The sequence below is a fragment of the Anomaloglossus baeobatrachus genome, chromosome 3, assembly GCF_048569485.1.
Source record: "Anomaloglossus baeobatrachus isolate aAnoBae1 chromosome 3, aAnoBae1.hap1, whole genome shotgun sequence".
Lineage (NCBI taxonomy): Eukaryota > Metazoa > Chordata > Amphibia > Anura > Aromobatidae > Anomaloglossus > Anomaloglossus baeobatrachus.
Window position 1 is genome coordinate 53,460,748 of NC_134355.1, and position 20,416 is coordinate 53,481,163.

At 47.8% G+C, this 20,416-nt stretch overlaps 1 protein-coding gene across 1 annotated transcript in view; it reads right to left on the minus strand.

The window, feature by feature from the left end:
- Window positions 1–20,416, minus strand: part of THADA (THADA armadillo repeat containing) — a 906,435-nt gene that overhangs the window by 847,070 nt on the left and 38,949 nt on the right. The window contains 4 exon segments of the mRNA XM_075341438.1: window positions 2,149–2,243; window positions 9,539–9,723; window positions 15,144–15,192; window positions 19,198–19,230. Of these exon segments, the coding sequence (XP_075197553.1) occupies window positions 2,149–2,243; window positions 9,539–9,723; window positions 15,144–15,192; window positions 19,198–19,230 (362 nt within the window).

The following is a 20,416-nucleotide window of genomic DNA, read 5'->3' on the forward strand; positions in this document are numbered from 1 at the left end:
ATGAGCGATCAGACAGCTGATCCTTATAGTCCCCAAGGAATTTCTTTGCCGCTTTCCAGTACACTATATGGTAAAACTCATGGTTTCATTTAAAAGAACATCTTGTTCAGCAAAAAACAAGCCTTCACATGACCAGATTGACTGAAAAATAAAAAAGTTACGTCTCTGGGAAGAAAAATGGCGAAAAAAATGGAAAGCGCAAAATCGTCCGATCTTGAAGGGGTTAATGAAGTGTCCTGCAGTATTCTTTAACTTTTTTTTAGCTGCATGGACACTTCATTATTGAACCACAAGTAGGGCTTATCTTTTAAACATAGTCCAAAAAGGCAGAAAATTCCTGCTAGGGGTTACCGTATTTTTCGAACTATAAGACGCACTTTTTTCCCCCAAATGTTGGGGGAAAGTGGGTGGTGCGGCTTATGGTCCGAATACAGGGCTACGGCCGGGAAAGAGGGTGCTGCGGTGGAGCGGGTAATCGGCAGCACGAGCAGGCTGTAGCAGCCTTCCGTGACCACGTGGGCCCGCTCATTACATATGCACGCCCATCCTCCTGTCTATCATCTCTCAGCACTGCACCCGGCGCTGAGAGGTGGGTGGGGTGATGGGCGGGGGGTGCGCGCATAATTAACAGCCAGCCGTGATCACCCCTGGCAACTACAGCCTGGAGTGATCATGTGCGGCTGTATTCACTGTCCCCCATCGCATCATCCTCAGCGCGGGGAGCAGTAAATAAGTACGGTACACTCACCGGCCACTTCTGTGCAGCACCGCGTTGTCCTCCAGTCTGCCGGTCAGCTGATCTGTGTAGAGAGCGGTGAGCACAGCGATGACGTCATCACTGTGCGCGCCGCTAGTCAAGCAGGTCAGCTGACCGGCAGACTGGAGGAGATCGCGATGTTGCAGGGAAGTGACCGGTGATGGCTCCACACAGATCAGCGGCGCTGCTGCCACCACATACAGGGGGAGGAGCGATGCTGCATGGAGCGAGGAAAAGTGAGTATTAACGTTTATTTTTTTTTTGTGTGATACAGGATATATAGCAGGTTGGGGGTATATAGCAGGAAGGATGGCAGTATATAGCAGGTTGGGGGTATATAGCAGGATGGATGGCAGTATATAGCAGGTTGGGGGTATATAGCAGCATGGATAGCAGTATATAGCAGGTTGGGGGTATATAGCAGGATGGATGGCAGTATATAGCAGGTTGGGGGTATATAGCAGCATGGATAGCAGTATATAGCAGGTTGGGGGTATATAGCAGGATGGATGGCAGTATATAGCAGGTTGGGGGTATATAGCAGGATGGATGGCAGTAAATAGCAGGTTGGGGGTACATAGGATGGATGGCAGTATATAGCAGGTTGGGGGTATATAGCAGGATGGATGGCAGTATATAGCAGGTTGGGCGTATATAGCAGGATGGATGGCAGTATATAGCAGGTTGGGGTATATAGCAGGATGGATGGCAGTATATAGCAGGTTGGGGGTATATAGCAGGATGGATAGCAGTATATAGCAAGTTGGGGGTATATAGAAGGATGGATGGCAGTATATAGCAGGTTGGGGGTACATAGGATGGATGGCAGTATATAGCAGGTTGGGCGTATATAGCAGGATGGATGGCAGTATATAGCAGGTTGGGGGTATATAGCAGGATGGATGGCAGTATATAGCAGGTTGGGGGTACATAGGATGGATGGCAGTATATAGCAGGTTGGGCGTATATAGCAGGATGGATGGCAGTATATAGCAGGTTGGGGGTATATAGCAGGATGGATGGCAGTATATAGCAGGTTGGGGGTATATAGCAGGATGGATGGCAGTATATAGCAGGTTGGGGGTATATAGCAGGATGGATGGCAGTATATAGCAGGATGATAGATGGATAGATAGATAGATACAAGGCAGGAGGATCATTACCAGGCTGGGGTACCTTAGTAGAGAATTTGGGGACATTACCCCCATAATAGTGTCAGCAGCAGATACTCGCCCCATAAGTGTGTCATGACCAAATTTTTTGCTTAAAATTTTATTTTCTTATTTTCCCCCTCTAAAACCAGGGTGCGTCTTATGGTCCGGTGCGTCTTATAGTCCGAAAAATACGGTATTTCCTGTATAGGTCTTATTTTGGAGAAATGCAGTACTTACTAAATCCATAAGCTTATCACCGTCTACAATCATGATCTTGAGATACAGAATGGCGGCCATGCCAGCAGTACTCTGAATGTTTTGTAAAAGATCATCTAGAGAAAAAAAAAAAAAGAAGACTATGCATTATAGATTATCCCCATGTTATCCCATAGGTCACCGTATTCTTTCCAGACGTTAAGGGATTGTTTACCATTAGGGACAATTTTCTATTTTTTACATCCATGCATATGTTTAGACTTAAAAAATAATTTTTGCAATTGGGTTTCACTAAAGATTTTGCTCCGTTTGCCCTCTACAGCCTCTGTGTTGCGTTATCTATTGATCCCTGTCATATGAGTTAACTAAGAATCCATCAGTGAGCCCATTCATACGTCTAAGAACAGAGTTTGTGACTCTTTTATTGGTCTTTTTTTCAGCTTTTCATCTGATTTATGACCAAAGTTGAATGTGCTGGGAAACAAAAAGAATCTGAAAGCGGAACACGGCAATATTTTCAAAGAAACCCAATTGCAAAACTTATTTTTAGACTTTAGTATATGTATTAAAAGGGAAGTTTTCAAGTTTAAAAGTTATCACCTAACCAAAGAGGTTTGATCCCTCTAGGTTCAACAGCCCTTGCCATTAAAGATCCCAAGAACTGGTTGAATGGAGCGGACGTTATCATGTACACTGTCTCTCTGTTCATTTTTAATGGGAGCGGTGAAGATGGCAGAGCTCGGCTGATCTTCAGCAATCCTATTATCATGAATGCAGTAGTAGTGCGCATGATCAACCACTGTCCTGAAGAGACAGGACTATAAGGATCAGCTGAGGGTATGGTGGTCAGAACCCCACTGATCAGCAAGTTATCCCCTATCCATTAGCTAGGAGATCATTTTCAAACTTGAGAACACCCCTTTAAGCAAAAAGGTGGACACCTCCTTTAATATAAAGTATACACATACTGTATACACATACAGTGTGTCCACCCATATCCTGTCCATCGCCATTAACTTGAGAATAGCGGCAGCTATAGGCATAGAAGTGGTGTCTAGGTATAGTAAAGTAGCCATGTGCTACGCAATGAAACCACCTATAGCACCACCTGGTGGAAAACAATGGAGTTAGCATTTTTATCTTGAAAACGGAACGAAATAGAGAAAAAGGGAATTTTGTTTACTTACCGTAAATTCCTTTTCTTCTAGCTCCTATTGGGAGACCCAGACAATTGGGTGTATAGCTTCTGCCTCCGGAGGCCACACAAAGTATTACACTTTAAAAAGTGTAACCCCTCCCCTCTGCCTATACACCCTCCCGTGGACCACGGGCTCCTCAGTTTTGGTGCAAAAGCAGGAAGGAGAAAATTCCCTTTTTCTTTGTCGCTCCATTGGGAGACCCAGACAATTGGGACGTCCAAGAGCAGTCCCTGGGTGGGTAAAAGAATACCTCGATAAAAAGAGCCGAAAACGGCCCCCTCTTACAGGTGGGCAACCGCCGCCTGAAGGACTCGCCTACCTAGACTGGCGTCTGCCGAAGCATAAGTATGCACTTGATAGTGTTTCGTGAAAGTGTGCAGACTAGACCATGTAGCTGCCTGACACACCTGCTGAGCCGTAGCCCGGTGCCGCAATGCCCAGGACGCACCCACGGCTCTGGTAGAATGGGCTTTCAGCCCTGAAGGGAGCGGAAGCCCGGAAGAACGGTAGGCCTCGAGAATCGGTTCCTTGATCCACCGAGCCAAGATTGACTTGGAGGCCTGAGAGCCCTTACGCTGGCCAGCGACAAGGACAAAGAGCGCATCTGAACGGCGCAGGGGCGCCGTGCGAGACACGTAGAACCGGAGTGCTCTCACTAGATCCAAAGAGTGCAAATCCTTTTCACACTGGTGAATTGGATTAGGGCAAAAGGAAGGCAAGGAGATATCCTGATTGAGATGAAAAGGGGATACCACCTTAGGGAGAAATTCCGGGACAGGACGCAGAACCACCTTATCCTGGTGAAAAACCAGGAAGGGGGCTTTGCATGACAGCGCTGTGAGCTCAGACACTCTCCGAAGTGATGTGACTGCCACCAGGAAGGCCACCTTCTGCGAAAGACGTGAGAGAGAGACATCCCTCAGCGGCTCGAAAGGTGGTTTTTGAAGACCCGACAGAACCCTGTTAAGATCCCAGGGTTCCAGCGGACGTTTGTAAGGTGGGATCATGTGGCAAACCCCCTGCAGGAACGTGCGGACCTGCGGAAGCCTGGCTAGACGCTTTTGAAAAAACACGGAGAGCGCCAATACTTGGCCCTTGAGAGAGCCGAGGGACAAACCCTTGTCCATTCCAGATTGAAGGAATGAAAGAAAAGTGGGTAAGGCAAACGGCCACGGAGGAAAACCGTTAACAGCGCACCATGATAGGAAGATTTGCCAAGACCTGTAATAGATCTTGGCGGACGTTGGCTTCCTGGCTTGTCTCATGGTGGCAATGACATCCTGAGATAACCCTGAAGACGCTAGGAGCCAGGACTCAATGGCCACACAGTGAGGTTGAGGGCCACAGAATTCAGATGGAAAAACGGGCCTTGTGACAGCAAGTCTGGGCGGTCTGGAAGTGCCCACGGTTGACCCACCGTGAGATGCCACAGATCCGGATACCACGACCGCCTCGGCCAGTCTGGAGCGACGAGAATGGCGCGACGGCAGTCGGACCTGATCTTGCGTAGTACTCTGGGCAGCATCGCCCGAGGGGGAAACACATAAGGCAGTCGAAACTGCGACCAATCCTGGACTAAAGCGTCTGCCGCCAGAGCTCTGTGATCCTGAGACCGTGCCATGAAGGCCGGGACCTTGTTGTTATGCCGTGACGCCATGAGATCGCCGTCCGGCGTTCCCCAGCGGCGACAGATCTCTCGAAACACGTCTGGGTGCAGAGACCATTCCCCCGCGTCCATGCCCTGACGACTGAGAAAATCTGCTTCCCAGTTTTCTACGCCCGGGATGTGAACTACGGAGATGGTGGAGCCTGTGGCTTCCACCCACTGCAGAATCCGTCGGACTTCCTGGAAGACTTGACGACTGCAAGTGCCGCCTTGGTGGTTGATGTAGGCGACGGCAGTGGCGTTGTCCGACTGGATACGGATCTGCCTGCCCTCCAGCCACCGATGGAAAGCCAATAGGGGTAGATATACTGCCCTTATCTCCAGGATATTGATCTGAAGGGACGATTCTATCGGAGTCCAGGTTCCTTGAGCCCTGTGGTGGAGAAAAACCGCTCCCCAACCTGACAGGCTCGCGTCCATGGTGACCACAGCCCAGGTTGGGGGTAGGAAGGATTTTCCCCGCGACAGAGATGTGGGTAGGAGCCACCACTGAAGTGATGTTTTGGTTGCAAGGGAAAGAGAGACTTTCTAGTCGAGGGAAGCCGACCTCCTGTCCCATTTGCGGAGAATGTCCCATTGGAGTGGCCGTAGATGGAATTGCGCGAACGGCACTGCCTCTATAACTGCCACCATCTTCCCCAGGAAGTGCATGAGGCGCCTTAAGGGGTGTGACTGACTCCGAAGAAGTGATTGCACCCCTGCCTGCAGAGAAAGCTGTTTGTCGCTCGGTACTTTGACTAACGCTTGTTGGGTATGAAACTCCATCCCGAGATAAGTCAGTGATTGGGTCGGTGTCAACTTGGATTTCGGGAAGTTAATGATCCACCCGAACTGCTGGAGAGTCGCCAGAGCGACGGTAAGGCTTTGTTGACACGCCACCCGAGAAGGGGCCCTGACTAGGAGATCGTCCAAGTAGGGGATCACCGAGTGGCCCTGAGAGTGCAGGACCGCCACGACGGATGCCATGACTTTGGTGAAAACCCGTGGGGCTGTCGCCAGGCCGAAAGGCAATGCCACGAACTGAAGGTGTTCGTCCCCGATGGCGAAACGCAGGAAACGTTGATGTTCGGGTGTGATCGGTACATGGAGATAAGCATCCTTGATATCGATCGATGCTAGGAAGTCTCCTTGTGACATCGAGGCGATGACCGAGCGGAGAGATTCCATCCGAAACCGTCTGGTTCTCACATGTCTGTTGAGTAGCTTGAGGTCCAGAACGGGGCGGAATGACCCGTCCTTTTTTGGCACCACGAACAAGATGGAGTAAAATCCACGACCACGTTCCTGAAGGGGAACGGGGATCACAACTCCTTCTATCTTTAGAGCGTCCACTGCCTGAAAAAGTGCATCGGCCTGAGCGGGGGGCAGAGAGGTTCTGAAGAAACGAACCGTAGGACGAGAGCTGAACTCTATCCTGTAACCATGAGACAGAATGTCTCTCACCCATCGGTCTTGAACATGTGGCCACCAGGCGTCGCCAAAGCGGGAGAGCCTGCCACCGACCGAGGATGCGGCTAGGGGAGGCCGAGAGTCATGAGGAGGACGTCTTGGAGGCAGTGCCTCCTGCGGCCTTTTGGGGGGTGACTTGGACCGCCACGCATAGGAGTTCCTCTGGCCTTTCTCCGGCCTGTTGGACGAAGAGGATTGGGGCTTGGCGGAGGGACGAAAGGACCGAAACCTCGATTGGATTTTTCTCTGCTGAGGTCTCTTAGGTTTGGACTGGGGTAAGGAGGAGTCCTTTCCCTTGGATTCCTTAATAATCTCATCCAATCGTTCGCCAAACAAACGGTCGCCAGAAAAACCTCTTGGAAGCCGAGTCTGCTTTCCATTCGCGCAGCCACATGGCCCTGCTACGTTTGGGGAAAAGAAACTGGTGTTTCTCCTGCTGAGACGCCGACTCCTCGACATGAGGAGGCGGAGGTGAGAGATCCAACACCTGGTTGATGGACGAGATAAGATCATTTACTAAGGCGTCCCCCTCAGGTGTATCAAGGTTAAGAGCGAAGTCAGGGTCAGAGCCCTGAGCTCCCACGTCCGCCTCGTCTTCCTGAGAGTCCTCAAGCTGGGATCCCGAGCAGCGTGAGGAAGTCGGGGAAGAGTCCCAGCGAGACCGCTTAGCCGGTCTGGGACTGCAGTCCGGGCAGGAGTCCTCCGCCTGAGACCTAGGGGCCAACCTGGGAGCGCGCTGCGGCGCGGACCGAGAGGGGCCTGGAGGAGACATGCTAACAGGGGCCTGTGGAAGGTCCGGTCTGGACTGCAATGCCTCAAGTAGTTTAGAAGACCATTTGTCCATAGACAGTGCAATGGATTGGGAAAGTGACTGAGAGAGTTTCTCAGCAAAAGAGGCCAACACCGGTGACTCTGTCCCTGCAGCCTGCTCAGGGGGAGCAGGGGGGTCTACATGAGCCGAGGGGCCCACCAGTGCCCGAGGCTCCGGCTGAGCAAGCGAGGCAGGAGTCGAGCATTGCTCACAGTGAGGGTAGGTGGAACCCGCAGGTAACATAGCCCCACAAGAGGTACAGGCCGCGAAAAAAACCTGTGCCTTAGTAGCTTTGCTCCTTGTGGACGACATGCTGTTGTCTCCTAGGAGAGTGACCACTGAGGGTATATGGGAAAAGGGTATACAGCCTGACCGAACAGATATATATATCTATTATATATATGTATCTTATTCCGGCACCCTAGGGGGACATGCACCGGGTGACCGGTGTGGCTTACCGACCGCTAACGAGCGGAGTGTGTCCTCCAGATTCCCTGTCGTGGATCCCCCGGAGCTGCAGAGCCGCTTCACTGTGAAGCATCCACCGGCAGAATGCCAGAAAATGGCCGCCGGAGCTCTCAGGGGAGGAGTGGGGCCGAGGGCGGCGCCAGCAAAGAGTGGGAATCTGGGGTCCCCACAGTGGTCAGTGAGGGGGGAGGAAGACATGCAGGATGCTCCAGCCCTCACATCCGACGTCATGTCGGTAATCCCGCCCTTACCCCTGACAGGCAGGCCCGGGGGCGGGATTTTCGCGACTAGGCCGCGGTGAAGCCGGGGACTAAATTTGAGGCCGCGCCCGACAAGCAGGCACGGTCGGCGCGGAAGTCCACCGGCCTCCTCAATTTCACAACTACCGCGGCTTCCGGGAAGAAGGTGCGCTCCCTGCACAGTCCCCTATGGGGACACAGAGTACCTTTAAGTTGCAGGGCCCGGTCCCTGAGGTTGAAGAGGCTCCGGTCCGGCAGGTTCCACCAGGGGCTGCGGATGGAGCACGGTCCCAGCAAATGGATGACCGCTCTGGATCCCACTTCTCCCAGAGACGCATAAGGGATGGTGAAGGAGACAGCATGTGGCTCCAGCCTCCGTACCCGCAATGGGTACCTCAACCTTAACAACACCGCCGACATAGTGGGGTGAGAAGGGAACATGCCGGGGGCCCCGTGGGGGCCCTCTTTTCTTCCAACCGACATAACTATGTATGAGAATGCATGAGTGGATGTGTGCCTCCTTCCACACAAAGCATAAAACTGAGGAGCCCGTGGTCCACGGGAGGGTGTATAGGCAGAGGGGAGGGGTTACACTTTTTAAAGTGTAATACTTTGTGTGGCCTCCGGAGGCAGAAGCTATACACCCAATTGTCTGGGTCTCCCAATGGAGCGACAAAGAAAACAAGTGAATTGCAAAGTTGTAGGGCATCATCAATTCAATATGAAGCGACACCTTACATACAGAAATGCTATGATTAGAACGTGTAAAACTCACAAGGCTGCGGACATGAAGCGATACCTCATGGAGACCTTCCTACAAGTCATTGGGTATGGTGGCTGCTTGGAGTGACCTCCACGCTCACCTGACCTGACCCCATTGGACTTCTTTCTGTGAGGTCACAGCAAACAGCAGGTGTATGCAGCCCCTGCACAAACATTGCAGGACCTACGACGACGTATCACAGATGCTAGTGCAAACGTGTCACCTACCATATTGCACAACATGGAGCAAGATACAGTATGCTGTCCAGAGTCCAGATGTGCATTGCAGCTGACGGGGGCCACTTTGAGCATCAAAGTTAAATGAGCACCATATACGTGACCAGCATTCAATGTTTTGGGGGGTCATGGGTTTCATATAATAGCATTTCTGTATGCAAGGTGTCGATTCCTATTGAATTGATGATGCCCTGCAACTTTGTGATTCACTTTTTTTCTCTATCTTGCTCCGTTTACGAGATAAAAATGCTAACTCCGTTGTTTTCCACCAGGTGGCACTATAGGTGCTTTCATTGCGTAGCGCATGGCTACTTTACTGTACCTAGACACCACTTCTATGCCTATAGCTGCTGCTGTTCTCAAGTTAATGGCGGTGGACAGGATATGGGTGGACACACTCGCTGCATAACCTGCAGTTTTCATCATTTATGATCGATTCATATTACTGCATATTCGGGCCATAAAGCTAAAGTAAACCATTAGGTCATCACTGGGCATGGGCAGCGTAGACGGGAGGCCTCGTTAAGTACTAATTACGCCAAAAATACAGAACTGATTGCAGCTATAATACTTCTCTAACCATCCAGTAAGAAGCCACAGAAGCAGCGGAGCAGATCACACATCGTCTTCCACAAAGGACCCTGCAGAAGAAGAGCGTCCGGCACGGAGTCGGGGCACTTCTGCAGCAACACCATGGACAACTTGACAGCTGTTAGGAGATCGTGCATGAGCTGTGTCTGAGCGAGACCATCACCCAGGAGTCTCCTAATGAAAGAGAGAAAGAATTAAGGAGTGAAAAAAAAAGCAAAAAATACAGACAAAAAGGTACTTATCCAGAACATACCCTGTTTCCCGAAAATAAGACCTACCACAAAAATAAGCCCTAGCATAATTTTACAAGAATTTTGGGGTATGTTTGCAATATAAGCCAAACTCCAAAAATAAGCCCTAGTTACAGTCAGGGGCAGCGTTAGCGGGGAGTCAAACTGCGCAATTTTTCAGGACCCCAATTCTCTTAGGGACCCCAAAACTTGTATTCTGAGGTTAAGACTGTTTGAAAACCTTTGATGACGTCACAGTCCAAAGGTCTATTAATTGCTGGAGTCTAATATGTATGTGCCCACATCCTGGACGCAGCGGGTCCTGACCTGCGAGGCCGTGAGTCTCCTCTGCAGGACAACACAGGAGACCGCAGCTGCTCGTACCCACGATCAGGGTTCGGGGCGCTGCGGTCTTTCTTTTGTGTTCTCCCTACGGAAGACACTTGCGACTCCACAGCAAAGAATTAACATGCTGTGGCTCGGAGATCTGCACTGCAGGTCAGTGTTTGCTGCGGGCCGCACACGCACAATGGGCACAGGATTTCTAGAAATCCCATCCACTGTGCTTGCACTGTGCAACGCAGCATTTTGGACGCAGCTGAAACGCACAGCAATCAAAATGCTGCAAATACTGATCGTGGGCACGTACCCTAAGGCTATGTGTCCACGGGAGAATGTAGCTGCGGATTTTTCTGCATCAAAATCCGCAGCTTTCCCGCACAATCCGCAGGTGCGAATTTGCCGCGGATTTGATGCGGATTTTGCGGGGTTTTTTTTTTTTCAATTTTAAAGGCAAAATCCGGATGAAAATCCGCAACAATAATTGACATGTTGCAGATTTTTCCGGATCAAAATCCGCACGAAATCCGCTGCGGAAAAATCCGCAGCATGGGCACAGCATTTCCAAAATGCCATAGAAATGGCTGGGAAGTGCCTGTGCTGCAGATTTTCGGGAAATCCGCGGCTTTTCCGCGAGAAATCCGTGGCAAAATCCGCGCATTTTCCGCAGCGTGGACACATAGCCTAAAAGAACTGAACTGGAGACAGGCTGGTATGTGGGACCGGCATTAGGAAAGGGGTGGGAGAGTAAACTGGCCAATTTCACAGGTCCACCACTCTAATAGTGGCTCCAGTGTTTACAACCCAATTAAAAGACTGCTTAAGGACCTTTGTGACATCACGTCATGTGACCAAAAGTCTCTAAATTGTAGGAGTCTGAAGGTGAAGAGGAGACAGGCTGGCAATTATGTGCAGTGTGTAGATAGATAGATACTGTTCATGAAAGAAAGAAATAAGACCCTGAAAATAAGCCCTAGCCCATCTTTAGGAGCAAAAGATAATACAAGACCCTGCTTTATTTTCAGACACGGTAGTAAATTTCTCCTTTTCAATATGGTATTGTTTTTTGGTAACCTTATTTTGCTTATATATTTCTTTTGGTGTATTTATGGCACATCCATCCATGACATAAGTGGGTCTTTCTACCTTTGTCTGAAAAAGAGGCAGCCAAACGCACACACGTCTCTCCATTGACTCGTATAGACGTGCCGAAAATGGCCTCAACCGCAAAAGAATGGGGAGAGCAGACACTTTCCTGCTGACGGCAGCATTTTACAGGATAGATGCGTAACCCAGCACTGAGGAGGAGAACTCTCATAGATATCCCATAAAGAGGCGAGACGGGACCTGCTTTCTTAGGGTCTGAACTAGGATATGCAATCATCGGTGCGGGTCAGAACACCAGGGACCCCCAATAATACAGAGTGAGCAAGCAAGGTTTGAGCACAGGAACCAACACCCTTGCGACTAATCCCTGCGCTCATTAGTATATCATAAAGGATCTTTAGAAATACTTTTTCTAAAGATTCCTTTATCTATACTACACTGTGTGCAGAATTATTAGGCAAATGAGTATTTTGATCACGTGATACTTTTTATACATGTTGTCCTACTCCAAGCTGTATAGGCTGAGAGCCAACTACCAATTAAGTAAATCAGGTGATGTGCATCTCTGTAATGAGGAGGGGTGCGGTGTAATGACATCAACACCCTATATAAGGGGTGCTTACTTAATAGGCAACTTCCTTTCCTTTGGCAAAATGGGTCAGAAGAGAGATTTGACGGGCTCTGAAAAGTCCAAAATTGTGAGATGTCTTGCAGAGGAATGCAGCAGTCTTGAAATTGCCAAACGTTTGAAGCGTGATCACCAAACAATTAAGCGTTTCATGGCAAATAGCCAACAGGGTCGCAAGAAGCGTGTTGGGCAAAAAAGGCGCAAAATAACTGCCCATAAATTGAGGAAAATCAAGCGTGAAGCTGCCAAAATGCCATTTGCCACCAGTTTGGCCATATTTCAGAGCTGCAACGTTACTGGAGTATCAAAACGCACAAGGTGTGCCGTACTCAGGGACATGGCCAAGGTAACGAAGGCTGAAAAACTAACACCTTTGAACAAGAAACATAAGATAAAGCATCAAGACTGGGCCAAGAAATATCTTTAGGCTATGTGCGCACTTACCGGATTTTGCCGCAGATTTTTTGCGGTTTTGCTGCATGTTTCGCTGCAGAAAATGTTCATAACATCTCTGCAGTGAATCACCAGCAAAACCTATGGGCAAAAAAAATCCTGTGCGCACTGGGCGGAATTTGACAGCTGCATGTTTTGCTGCGGGATTCCCGCAGCAAAAACAATTACATGTCAATTCTTTTCCGCACGTCGCTGCGGGATTTCACTACATTGACTCCAATGTAATCGTGAAATCCCGCAGGGAATAACGCAGGCAGCAAATTCTGTGCGGTTCACTGCGTTTTCCTGCGTTATTCCCTGCAGTATTTCGCGGTTTACCTCCGGTAATGTACATCGCCTGTCTGCGGTTTTGCAGGGAAGTGATGTCATTACAGGAAGAGAAAGCCGTGCAGAGAGTAAACACACACAGATCACACACACAGACATCACAGACATAGATCACAGACACAGGACACAGACACATCACAGACATAGAACACAGACACAGACACATAGAACACACATAGAAAGAAAACGGAAATATAGAAAACAAAGAACGTGGGCTCCGCCGTATTTTTACCTTCCAGCCGAGGTAAGCACACAGCGGCGGCCCGGTATTCTCAGGCTGGGGAGGGAGATGGGGCAGGGTTAATGTCCCCCGCCTCACTCCCCCTCCCGCAGCCGAGAATATCAGCCGCAGCTGCCCCGACACTGTCGCATGCATTGTGCGGCAGCAGCGGCGTGTCCCCGGCTCTTCTTGCTGCCGTGTAGCAGTGGCAGCAAGGTAATACAAGGGGTTAATGGTGGTGGATCACCGCCATTAACTCCAGGCTTGATCATGGCAGCGTCTATGTGACCGCTTACATGATCAACCCGTAAGTAAAGTGAATAAAACACAGACACCGAAAAATCCTTTATTTTAAATAAAACAAACAAGCCTCGTTCACCATTTTATTAACCCCTCCCGCACCAAAGCTCCGGCGTAATCCACAGCTCCGACGTCCTGCGCTGCTTACATCCAGCCGCGACTGTCACAGACACAGCGCTGAATGAATGCAGCAGACAGCAGAGGTAATTACCGGTCATTTCCCACGGCCGGTAATGTGAACTCACTGCCGACCGTGGGAAATGCAGCGATCTGTCCTCTATCTATCTGTCTATCTATCTATCTATCCCTCTATCTATCTATCTATCTATCCCTCTATCTATCCCTCTATCTGTCTGTCTATCCCTCTATCTATCTATCCCTCTATCTATCTATCTATCTATCTACTATCTCAGAATTAAATTACTTTTTTTTTTTCAATGTGCTTTATTGCATTGAATGCAATAAAGCACATCCCAACCCGCACGCGGCAAAACCGCGGCAATACCGCGAACAATACCGCGGTGAAACCGCAGCAAACCGCGGCAAACCGCATCCGGTTTTCGGGTGCGATTTGCCGCGGTTTTTTACCGCAGGTGCGGTAATCTTTGAGAGCATGCGGAATTTTCTCAAGAAAATTCCATTTCCCAGTGCGCACATAGCCTAAGACTGATTTTTCAAAGGTTTTATGGACTGATGAAATGAGACTGACTCTTGATGGGCCAGATGGATGGGCGAGAGGCTGGATCAGTAAAGGGCAGAGAGCTCCACTCCGACTCAGACACCAGCAAGGTGGAGGTGGGTACTGGTATGGGCTGGTATCATCAAAGATGAACTTGTGGGACCTTTTTGGGTTGAGGATGGAGTGAAGCTCAACTCCCAGATCTACTGCCAGTTTCTGAAAGACAATTTCTTCAAGCAGTGGTACAGGAAGAAGTTGGTATTGTTCAAGAAAAACATAATTTTCATGCAGGACAATGCTCTATCACATGCATCCAACTGCTCCACAGCGTGGCTGGCCAGTAAAGGTTTAACAGATGAAAAAATAATAACATGGCCCCCTTGTTCACCTGATCTGAACCCCATAGAGAACCTGTGCTCCCTCATAAAATGTGAGATCTACAGGGAGGGAGAACAGTACACCTCTCGGAACAGTGTCTGGAGGCTGTGGTGGCTGCTGCACGCAATGTTGATCATAAACAGATCAAGCAACTGACAGAATCTATGGATGGTCGGCTGCTGAGTGTCATCATAAAGAAAGGGGGCTATATTGGTCACTAATTTTTTGAGCTTTTGTTTTTGCATGTCAGAAATATTTATTTGTAAATTGTGTGCAGTTATATTGGTTTACCTGGTGAAAATAAACAAGTGAGATGGGAAAATATTTGGTTTTTATTAAGTTGCCTAATAATTCTGCACAGTAATAGTTACCTGCACAAACAGATATCCTCCTAAGATAGCCAAATCTAAAAACCCCACTCCAACTTCCAAAAATATTATGCTTTGATATTTATGAGTCTTTTGGGTTGATTGAGAACATAGTAGTTGATCAATATTAAAAAAATCCTCTAAAATACAACTTGCCTAATAATTCTGCACACGGTGTAGTGAGCACAGCCTACAATGTAAGCTTAGCTTTACAGTATATGAATACAACCTTATATAATGAACACAGCCTGTAACGTACGCTTAGTGTTGCACATTACCTTGCCTAATAATTCTGCACACGGTGTAGTGTATACAGGGATAGTTAGGCAGGGACTAGCAATATGCACCCAGAACTGCTCGTGAATCTGGTTGCATATTGCACCTGATCGGTTCCCTTTAATACAGAGACCCCGTTCTCTGTTTCGCACATGTACAAAGTGAGCTGCTTCACAACAGTGCAGATTGCAGGATAAAAATGTGAGCCGCCGGTGACAATGTGTTCTTTTATCAGAGATGATAATAGCCTGGAATAGTTTAAAAAAAAAATATTATGTTCTGTACTCACTTGTTTTGACTCTGGAATGTATGCAGAACCTTCACCAGGAACCGGAGGGCTGCGAAAACAGTAAAGAAATATTCACACATGTCCGTGTCCTTGAATCCTACGATAAAAGCACCTATGTGCTACATCAGTCACCACGCGTTTATCCTCATCTAACTAAGCCCCGTCTCACAAAATATTTTTTTTGCTAATTCTGCACAGCAAGGTTACTATTGTAACAACTAATGATAACGTAGAGAATACCGCGGCCACAAGGTGGCGCACCCGAGAAGAAAAAAAAAAAAAAAAAGAATTCTGAATCTGCAGAGGCGATGGGCACATGCAAACAATTAGGGATTTGAGAACTGATTTGCAGGACTCCGGTCCATCAGGCCAGTCAGTAACCTGAGACCGCTGGATACGAGTCCTGCAACTCTCCTTAAAGGGAATCTGACACCTTTTTAAACTGTTAGTATGGGCATAAAGGTTATAGTATGCTGAGAAAAGTCCCACCTTTGTGTCTCATATCAGATGCCTTGTTGTGGAAAAATATCTTTTATCGGTTTATGTAAATGAGCTCTTCCAGGCTATGGGGCGGTTGCTGCCTGGAAGATAACTCCGCCTCCTTTGCGACAAAGGGTGACTACAGTAGTCTTTAGTCCTGGTATGTGCATGGTTTACATGCAGCCACATGGTATGTAGACCAGGCAAAAAAAATCTACCAAAAATTTTAGTTTTTCCCGGAAAAAAAAATTAAATTTTTTTAAGTACCTAAATGCACCCTGTGTTTTGCACTTATCCAAAACTATAGGGCTGAAAAAGTTCCTGGCATATACTTTAACATTCCTGCAGTCCCCCATTTACCTTACAGTAGCCCTATGTCAGTATATGGGTGTATATATTTATAAACCGCACAGGAAAGAGCAGCAGGTGCTTTCCTAAACATAGCGTAAACCGTGTGGTACAATTTATTTCCTTTTAAATTAGTCCCTACAGAGGACAGAAGCCACAGCACCCATCAAGATCAGGACTGTCCGACAAATACACAGGGGTACACAAAAGAATGACAAGGGCGGGAAGCTTGTAGTGTGGGCTTCTGCCACTAGGAGAATGTCTGCAGAAGCCTTCCGGGTCACTGTGCCAGCCAACGCTGTTGAGGGAATGTTGTGAAAAAACATTTCCACCGCTTTATATCCTCAAAAGAAAACAAAACTTCATGGCTGCAAGTTGTTTCCATCAATTAGCCATCGCAAAATAGGCAAAAGATTGACCTTGCTGAAAAAATAAAATCACGGGAGCCAAACACAACAACTTTCCCCAACAACGAAAACCATAGAAAAAAGGCAGCTGTATTTTCCAATAAACAATATTGATGCACTGCAGGATGCATTAGGCTCCATGATATAGGCTGAGGCGGCACAGGTGAAAAAAGATTTTGGGTACTCACTGTAAAATCTCGGATCCTTCATTGAGGGACACAGGACCAAGAGAGAAATCTCTTTCTCAAGGCCTTTATTGGGGAACACAGCAAACCATGGGTGGATGATGCTACCACTAGGTAATTAAAGCTGAAGCCAAGATGATCAGCGAGTGTGAAAACAGTAGGAGAAGCAACCTAACATAAAATACAGAGTGACCCAACAGAAGCTTTTAAAAATGGTCGAGGGCTGTGTCCCCCCGATGAAGGCTTCAAGATGACGATTTTACGGTGAGTACTCAAAATCTTATTTTCTCTATCGCTTCATTGGGGGACACAGAAAACTATGGGATATCTCAAATAGTCACCCAAAGGTGAGAAGAGAAAGGACTAGAAAAATGTAAGAGCAGAGGCAAGAATCTCCTGTCGGAAACCCGCAACTAAAAGATGCAAAACCTTTGAGGCCAGGCTTGAAACCAGCAGACAAAAGGGTAAGGAGAGTACTCTGTAGGACGTAGAAAACGAAAAGCAGAAACTAGAAATAGCCTAGAAAACTGCTGACAAATGGTGCAGGGGGCACTAGGCACAAGCGAAGGGAGCAGGAATGAAGAGATGGCAATCTGTTTCTTGCCAATATGCGAATGGCAGAGCAAAGGCAGACTGGAAGACCCTTAAGATGACTCTCTAGAACTCGAACAGGGAATATGAGCATGTGACGACACTGTCGTAGGCAGATATGGGCGTTAAACACACTCTGACCAGTTACAAAATACAGTATCTAAGGAACTGATAAGGAGAACAAGAAGAACGAATGAGAGAAGACCATCTTCGCGCGGAAGAAAAGTGAACAGAAGAGGAAAGCAAATGTGGGAACACCAAAACCAGATAGAGGTCAGGGTGTAGGGTGACAAGACAGGGCTGCCAAATCTGAGATTCGCTTATGGAAGTGATCGTCGATAGAAAGAACTTTCTGAGAAATAAAGACGTATTACTAGAATGGATACAAAGGAAGAGCACTGGAGAGCATTCAACATACAATGGGGTCTAGAGATCAATGAGAGGCCGCAAGAGAGTTACCAATCGTGCCCAGCTCCCAGAAAGGCTCGAACAGTCGAACAGAGACTGGAAAATTAGTTTCCTTTGAAAGAAAGGTAGAAACTTGGCCTTATGGAGCATAAGAACAAACACTAGAGTCAAGGTCCGACAACAAGAAGGCCAGGAGGTAAGGGAGATGGAAGATCTCAGAGGGTTTTCCCATTGAGATCATGATCAAAGACCTGATAGGAGGAAATGAAGGCTTCAGCGCTGTGATACATGAGCCAGGCAGTGTAACTAAGAAAAATAAAATTGTGATGGAAGAAGGAGAATGGGTCTGTGAAGCTATTTTGTGTGGTCACTAAATTGTGATCAAACTTTCACTATTTTGGAGTTCACTAGCGCTTCACAGGAGCAGCTGGATCCTCTTCCATCCTCCATGACGACATCACGGAGATGGTGGATGTTCGAGACCTTACGCTGCTCCTTTTTTCCCATTTCAAGAGGCCCCACAGATGCTCAATAGGGTTTAATTCTGAAGACATGCTTGGCCAGTCGAGAAGCTTTACCCTCAGTTTCTTTAGCAAGGCAGTGGTCATCTTGGAGGTGTATACAGGGTCATTATTACGTTAGAATATTGCCCTGTGGCCCAAATTCTGAATGATGGCATTCACAGTTCCAGTGATCTATGTGCTTACTCTGCTTTTCTTCAGCTACTGTTTGCAGGCTTTGTGGTATATCATGTTTAGAAGAGGCTTCTTCTGGGACAACGGCCAATCAGAACATTTTGATGCAGTGTATGGCATATGGTCTGAGCACTGACAAGCACACCCCTGTAACCTGTGCAGCAATGCTGGCAACACTCATAAGTCTATTCTGAAAACACAACCACTGCACGTGCACTCAACTTCTTTGGTCAAATATGGCGAGGCGTATTCTAAGTGGAACTTGTCTTGTTAAACCGCTGTGTGGTCTTGGCCACCGTGCTGCAGCTCAGTGTCAGGGTGGTGACAATCTTCTTATAGCCTCGGTCATCTTTATGTACAGTAACATTTCTTTTTTTTTCAGATCCTCAGAGAATTCTTTGCCATGAGGAGCCATGTTGAACTTCCAGTGACCAGTATGAGAGTGTGTGAGCGATAACACTAAATGTAACACTCCTGCTCCCCATTCACACCTGAGGCCTTGTAACACTAATGAGTCACATGATATCGGGGAGGGAAAATAGCTAATTGGGCACTGGTTGGTTGGGGTATCCTACTGAGGAGGTGATAACTTTTCGCTTGCCTAGTGTCAGCCTCTTAGTGGCAACAAGATACACTATGGTTTCCTGTGTCCCCTAATTAAGTGATAGAAAAAAAGCTGAAGAAGCACCGACTCACAGGTTGACCATTCATGGAGGGGGTGGTTGCCTCATATTGTAAATGCAAAATTCCCCAACAACGTAGATTCAGAAGGTTTCTACGAGCATTTATCTAGTAGCAAAAACCAGAACCACAGGCTCCATGCCTATTTCTTGTTGGTTTCTCCTCGTACGCCAAAGACATGCCCAACAGTGGCTTCATATTCAACTAGCACCTAGGCCAACACAACTCACAAATAAATACATAAAAAAAAGTTACTGACCTTCTGGCATGAGGCTAATGACACAGCCACCACCTGTAAGGAGAAAACACATAAAATAACCACAATACACAAACCTTGTTGACAAAGACAATAAAAAAAAGAGACACTACATGATAAAATCTAGCACAGGTGATGCAGGTTTTTTGGGTTTCCACTATTAACCTGCATATGTTCACTTATTCTGAAGGTTACAATCTTGTATGGTCGCCATACTGAAAGCCCAGCTATAGGAAGAAAATTAACTGTATTCCTCCCAGGAGCTGCCAGCTTTCAGTCATAAACGCGTGCACGGTACAGCTACAGTCACCGCTTAAAGCACTGAGAGCGGCAGCTGTAATCTCACCCCGGCACATGGATCGAAAGCTCGCACTGCAGTACATCTCTGCTGTAATCTCACCGGCAGAAGGGGCTATCAGAGAGCTGGGGCATGATCACAGCCACAGCTCTCTGTGTACGGAGCGGTGACCGAACCAGCTCCAGCCACGCCTGTATGACTAAAAGCTGTCAAGTAAGAAGATAGAAAAAGGAGCGCATGTGAAGGATTTTCGAGGACCGATCGTTATGAACCGGTTATAGCCGCTCACCTGGAGGTGTTGTGCAACCCTGAACAACCTCAGTTTAAGCGTGGATATTGTAGCTGGGTGCACCGCCCAGACAATGTTCTGGATGTGTCCGTCCAAAGGGGGGCTGTGTCGTTACGAAGCAGTCATGTGACCGATCACATGGGGGATCCTGCACACCGCTGGTCCCGATTAGGATTACAGCCTCCAACGCAAAGCAGCTCCTGCTGTGAGTCCCACAAGGGGAAAACTTGGTATATAGAAATATGATGTCACGGTCCGGGGGAGCGCTAAGGAGGCCAGATTAGTTGGTTGCTTTCAAAGAAGGGAATTTTGTTTACTTACCGTAAATTCCTTTTCTTCTAGCTCTAATTGGGAGACCCAGACAATTGGGTGTATAGGCTATGCCTCCGGAGGCCGCACAAAGTATTACACTTAAAAGTGTTAAGCCCCTCCCCTTCTGCCTATACACCCCCCGTACTCCCACGGGCTCCTCAGTTTTGGTGCAAAAGCAAGAAGGAGGAAAAAAAAAATTATAAACTGGTTTAAAGTAACTTTAATCCGAAGGAATATCGGAGAACTGAAACCATTCAACATGAACAACATGTGTACACAAAAAAACAGGGGCGGGTGCTGGGTCTCCCAATTAGAGCTAGAAG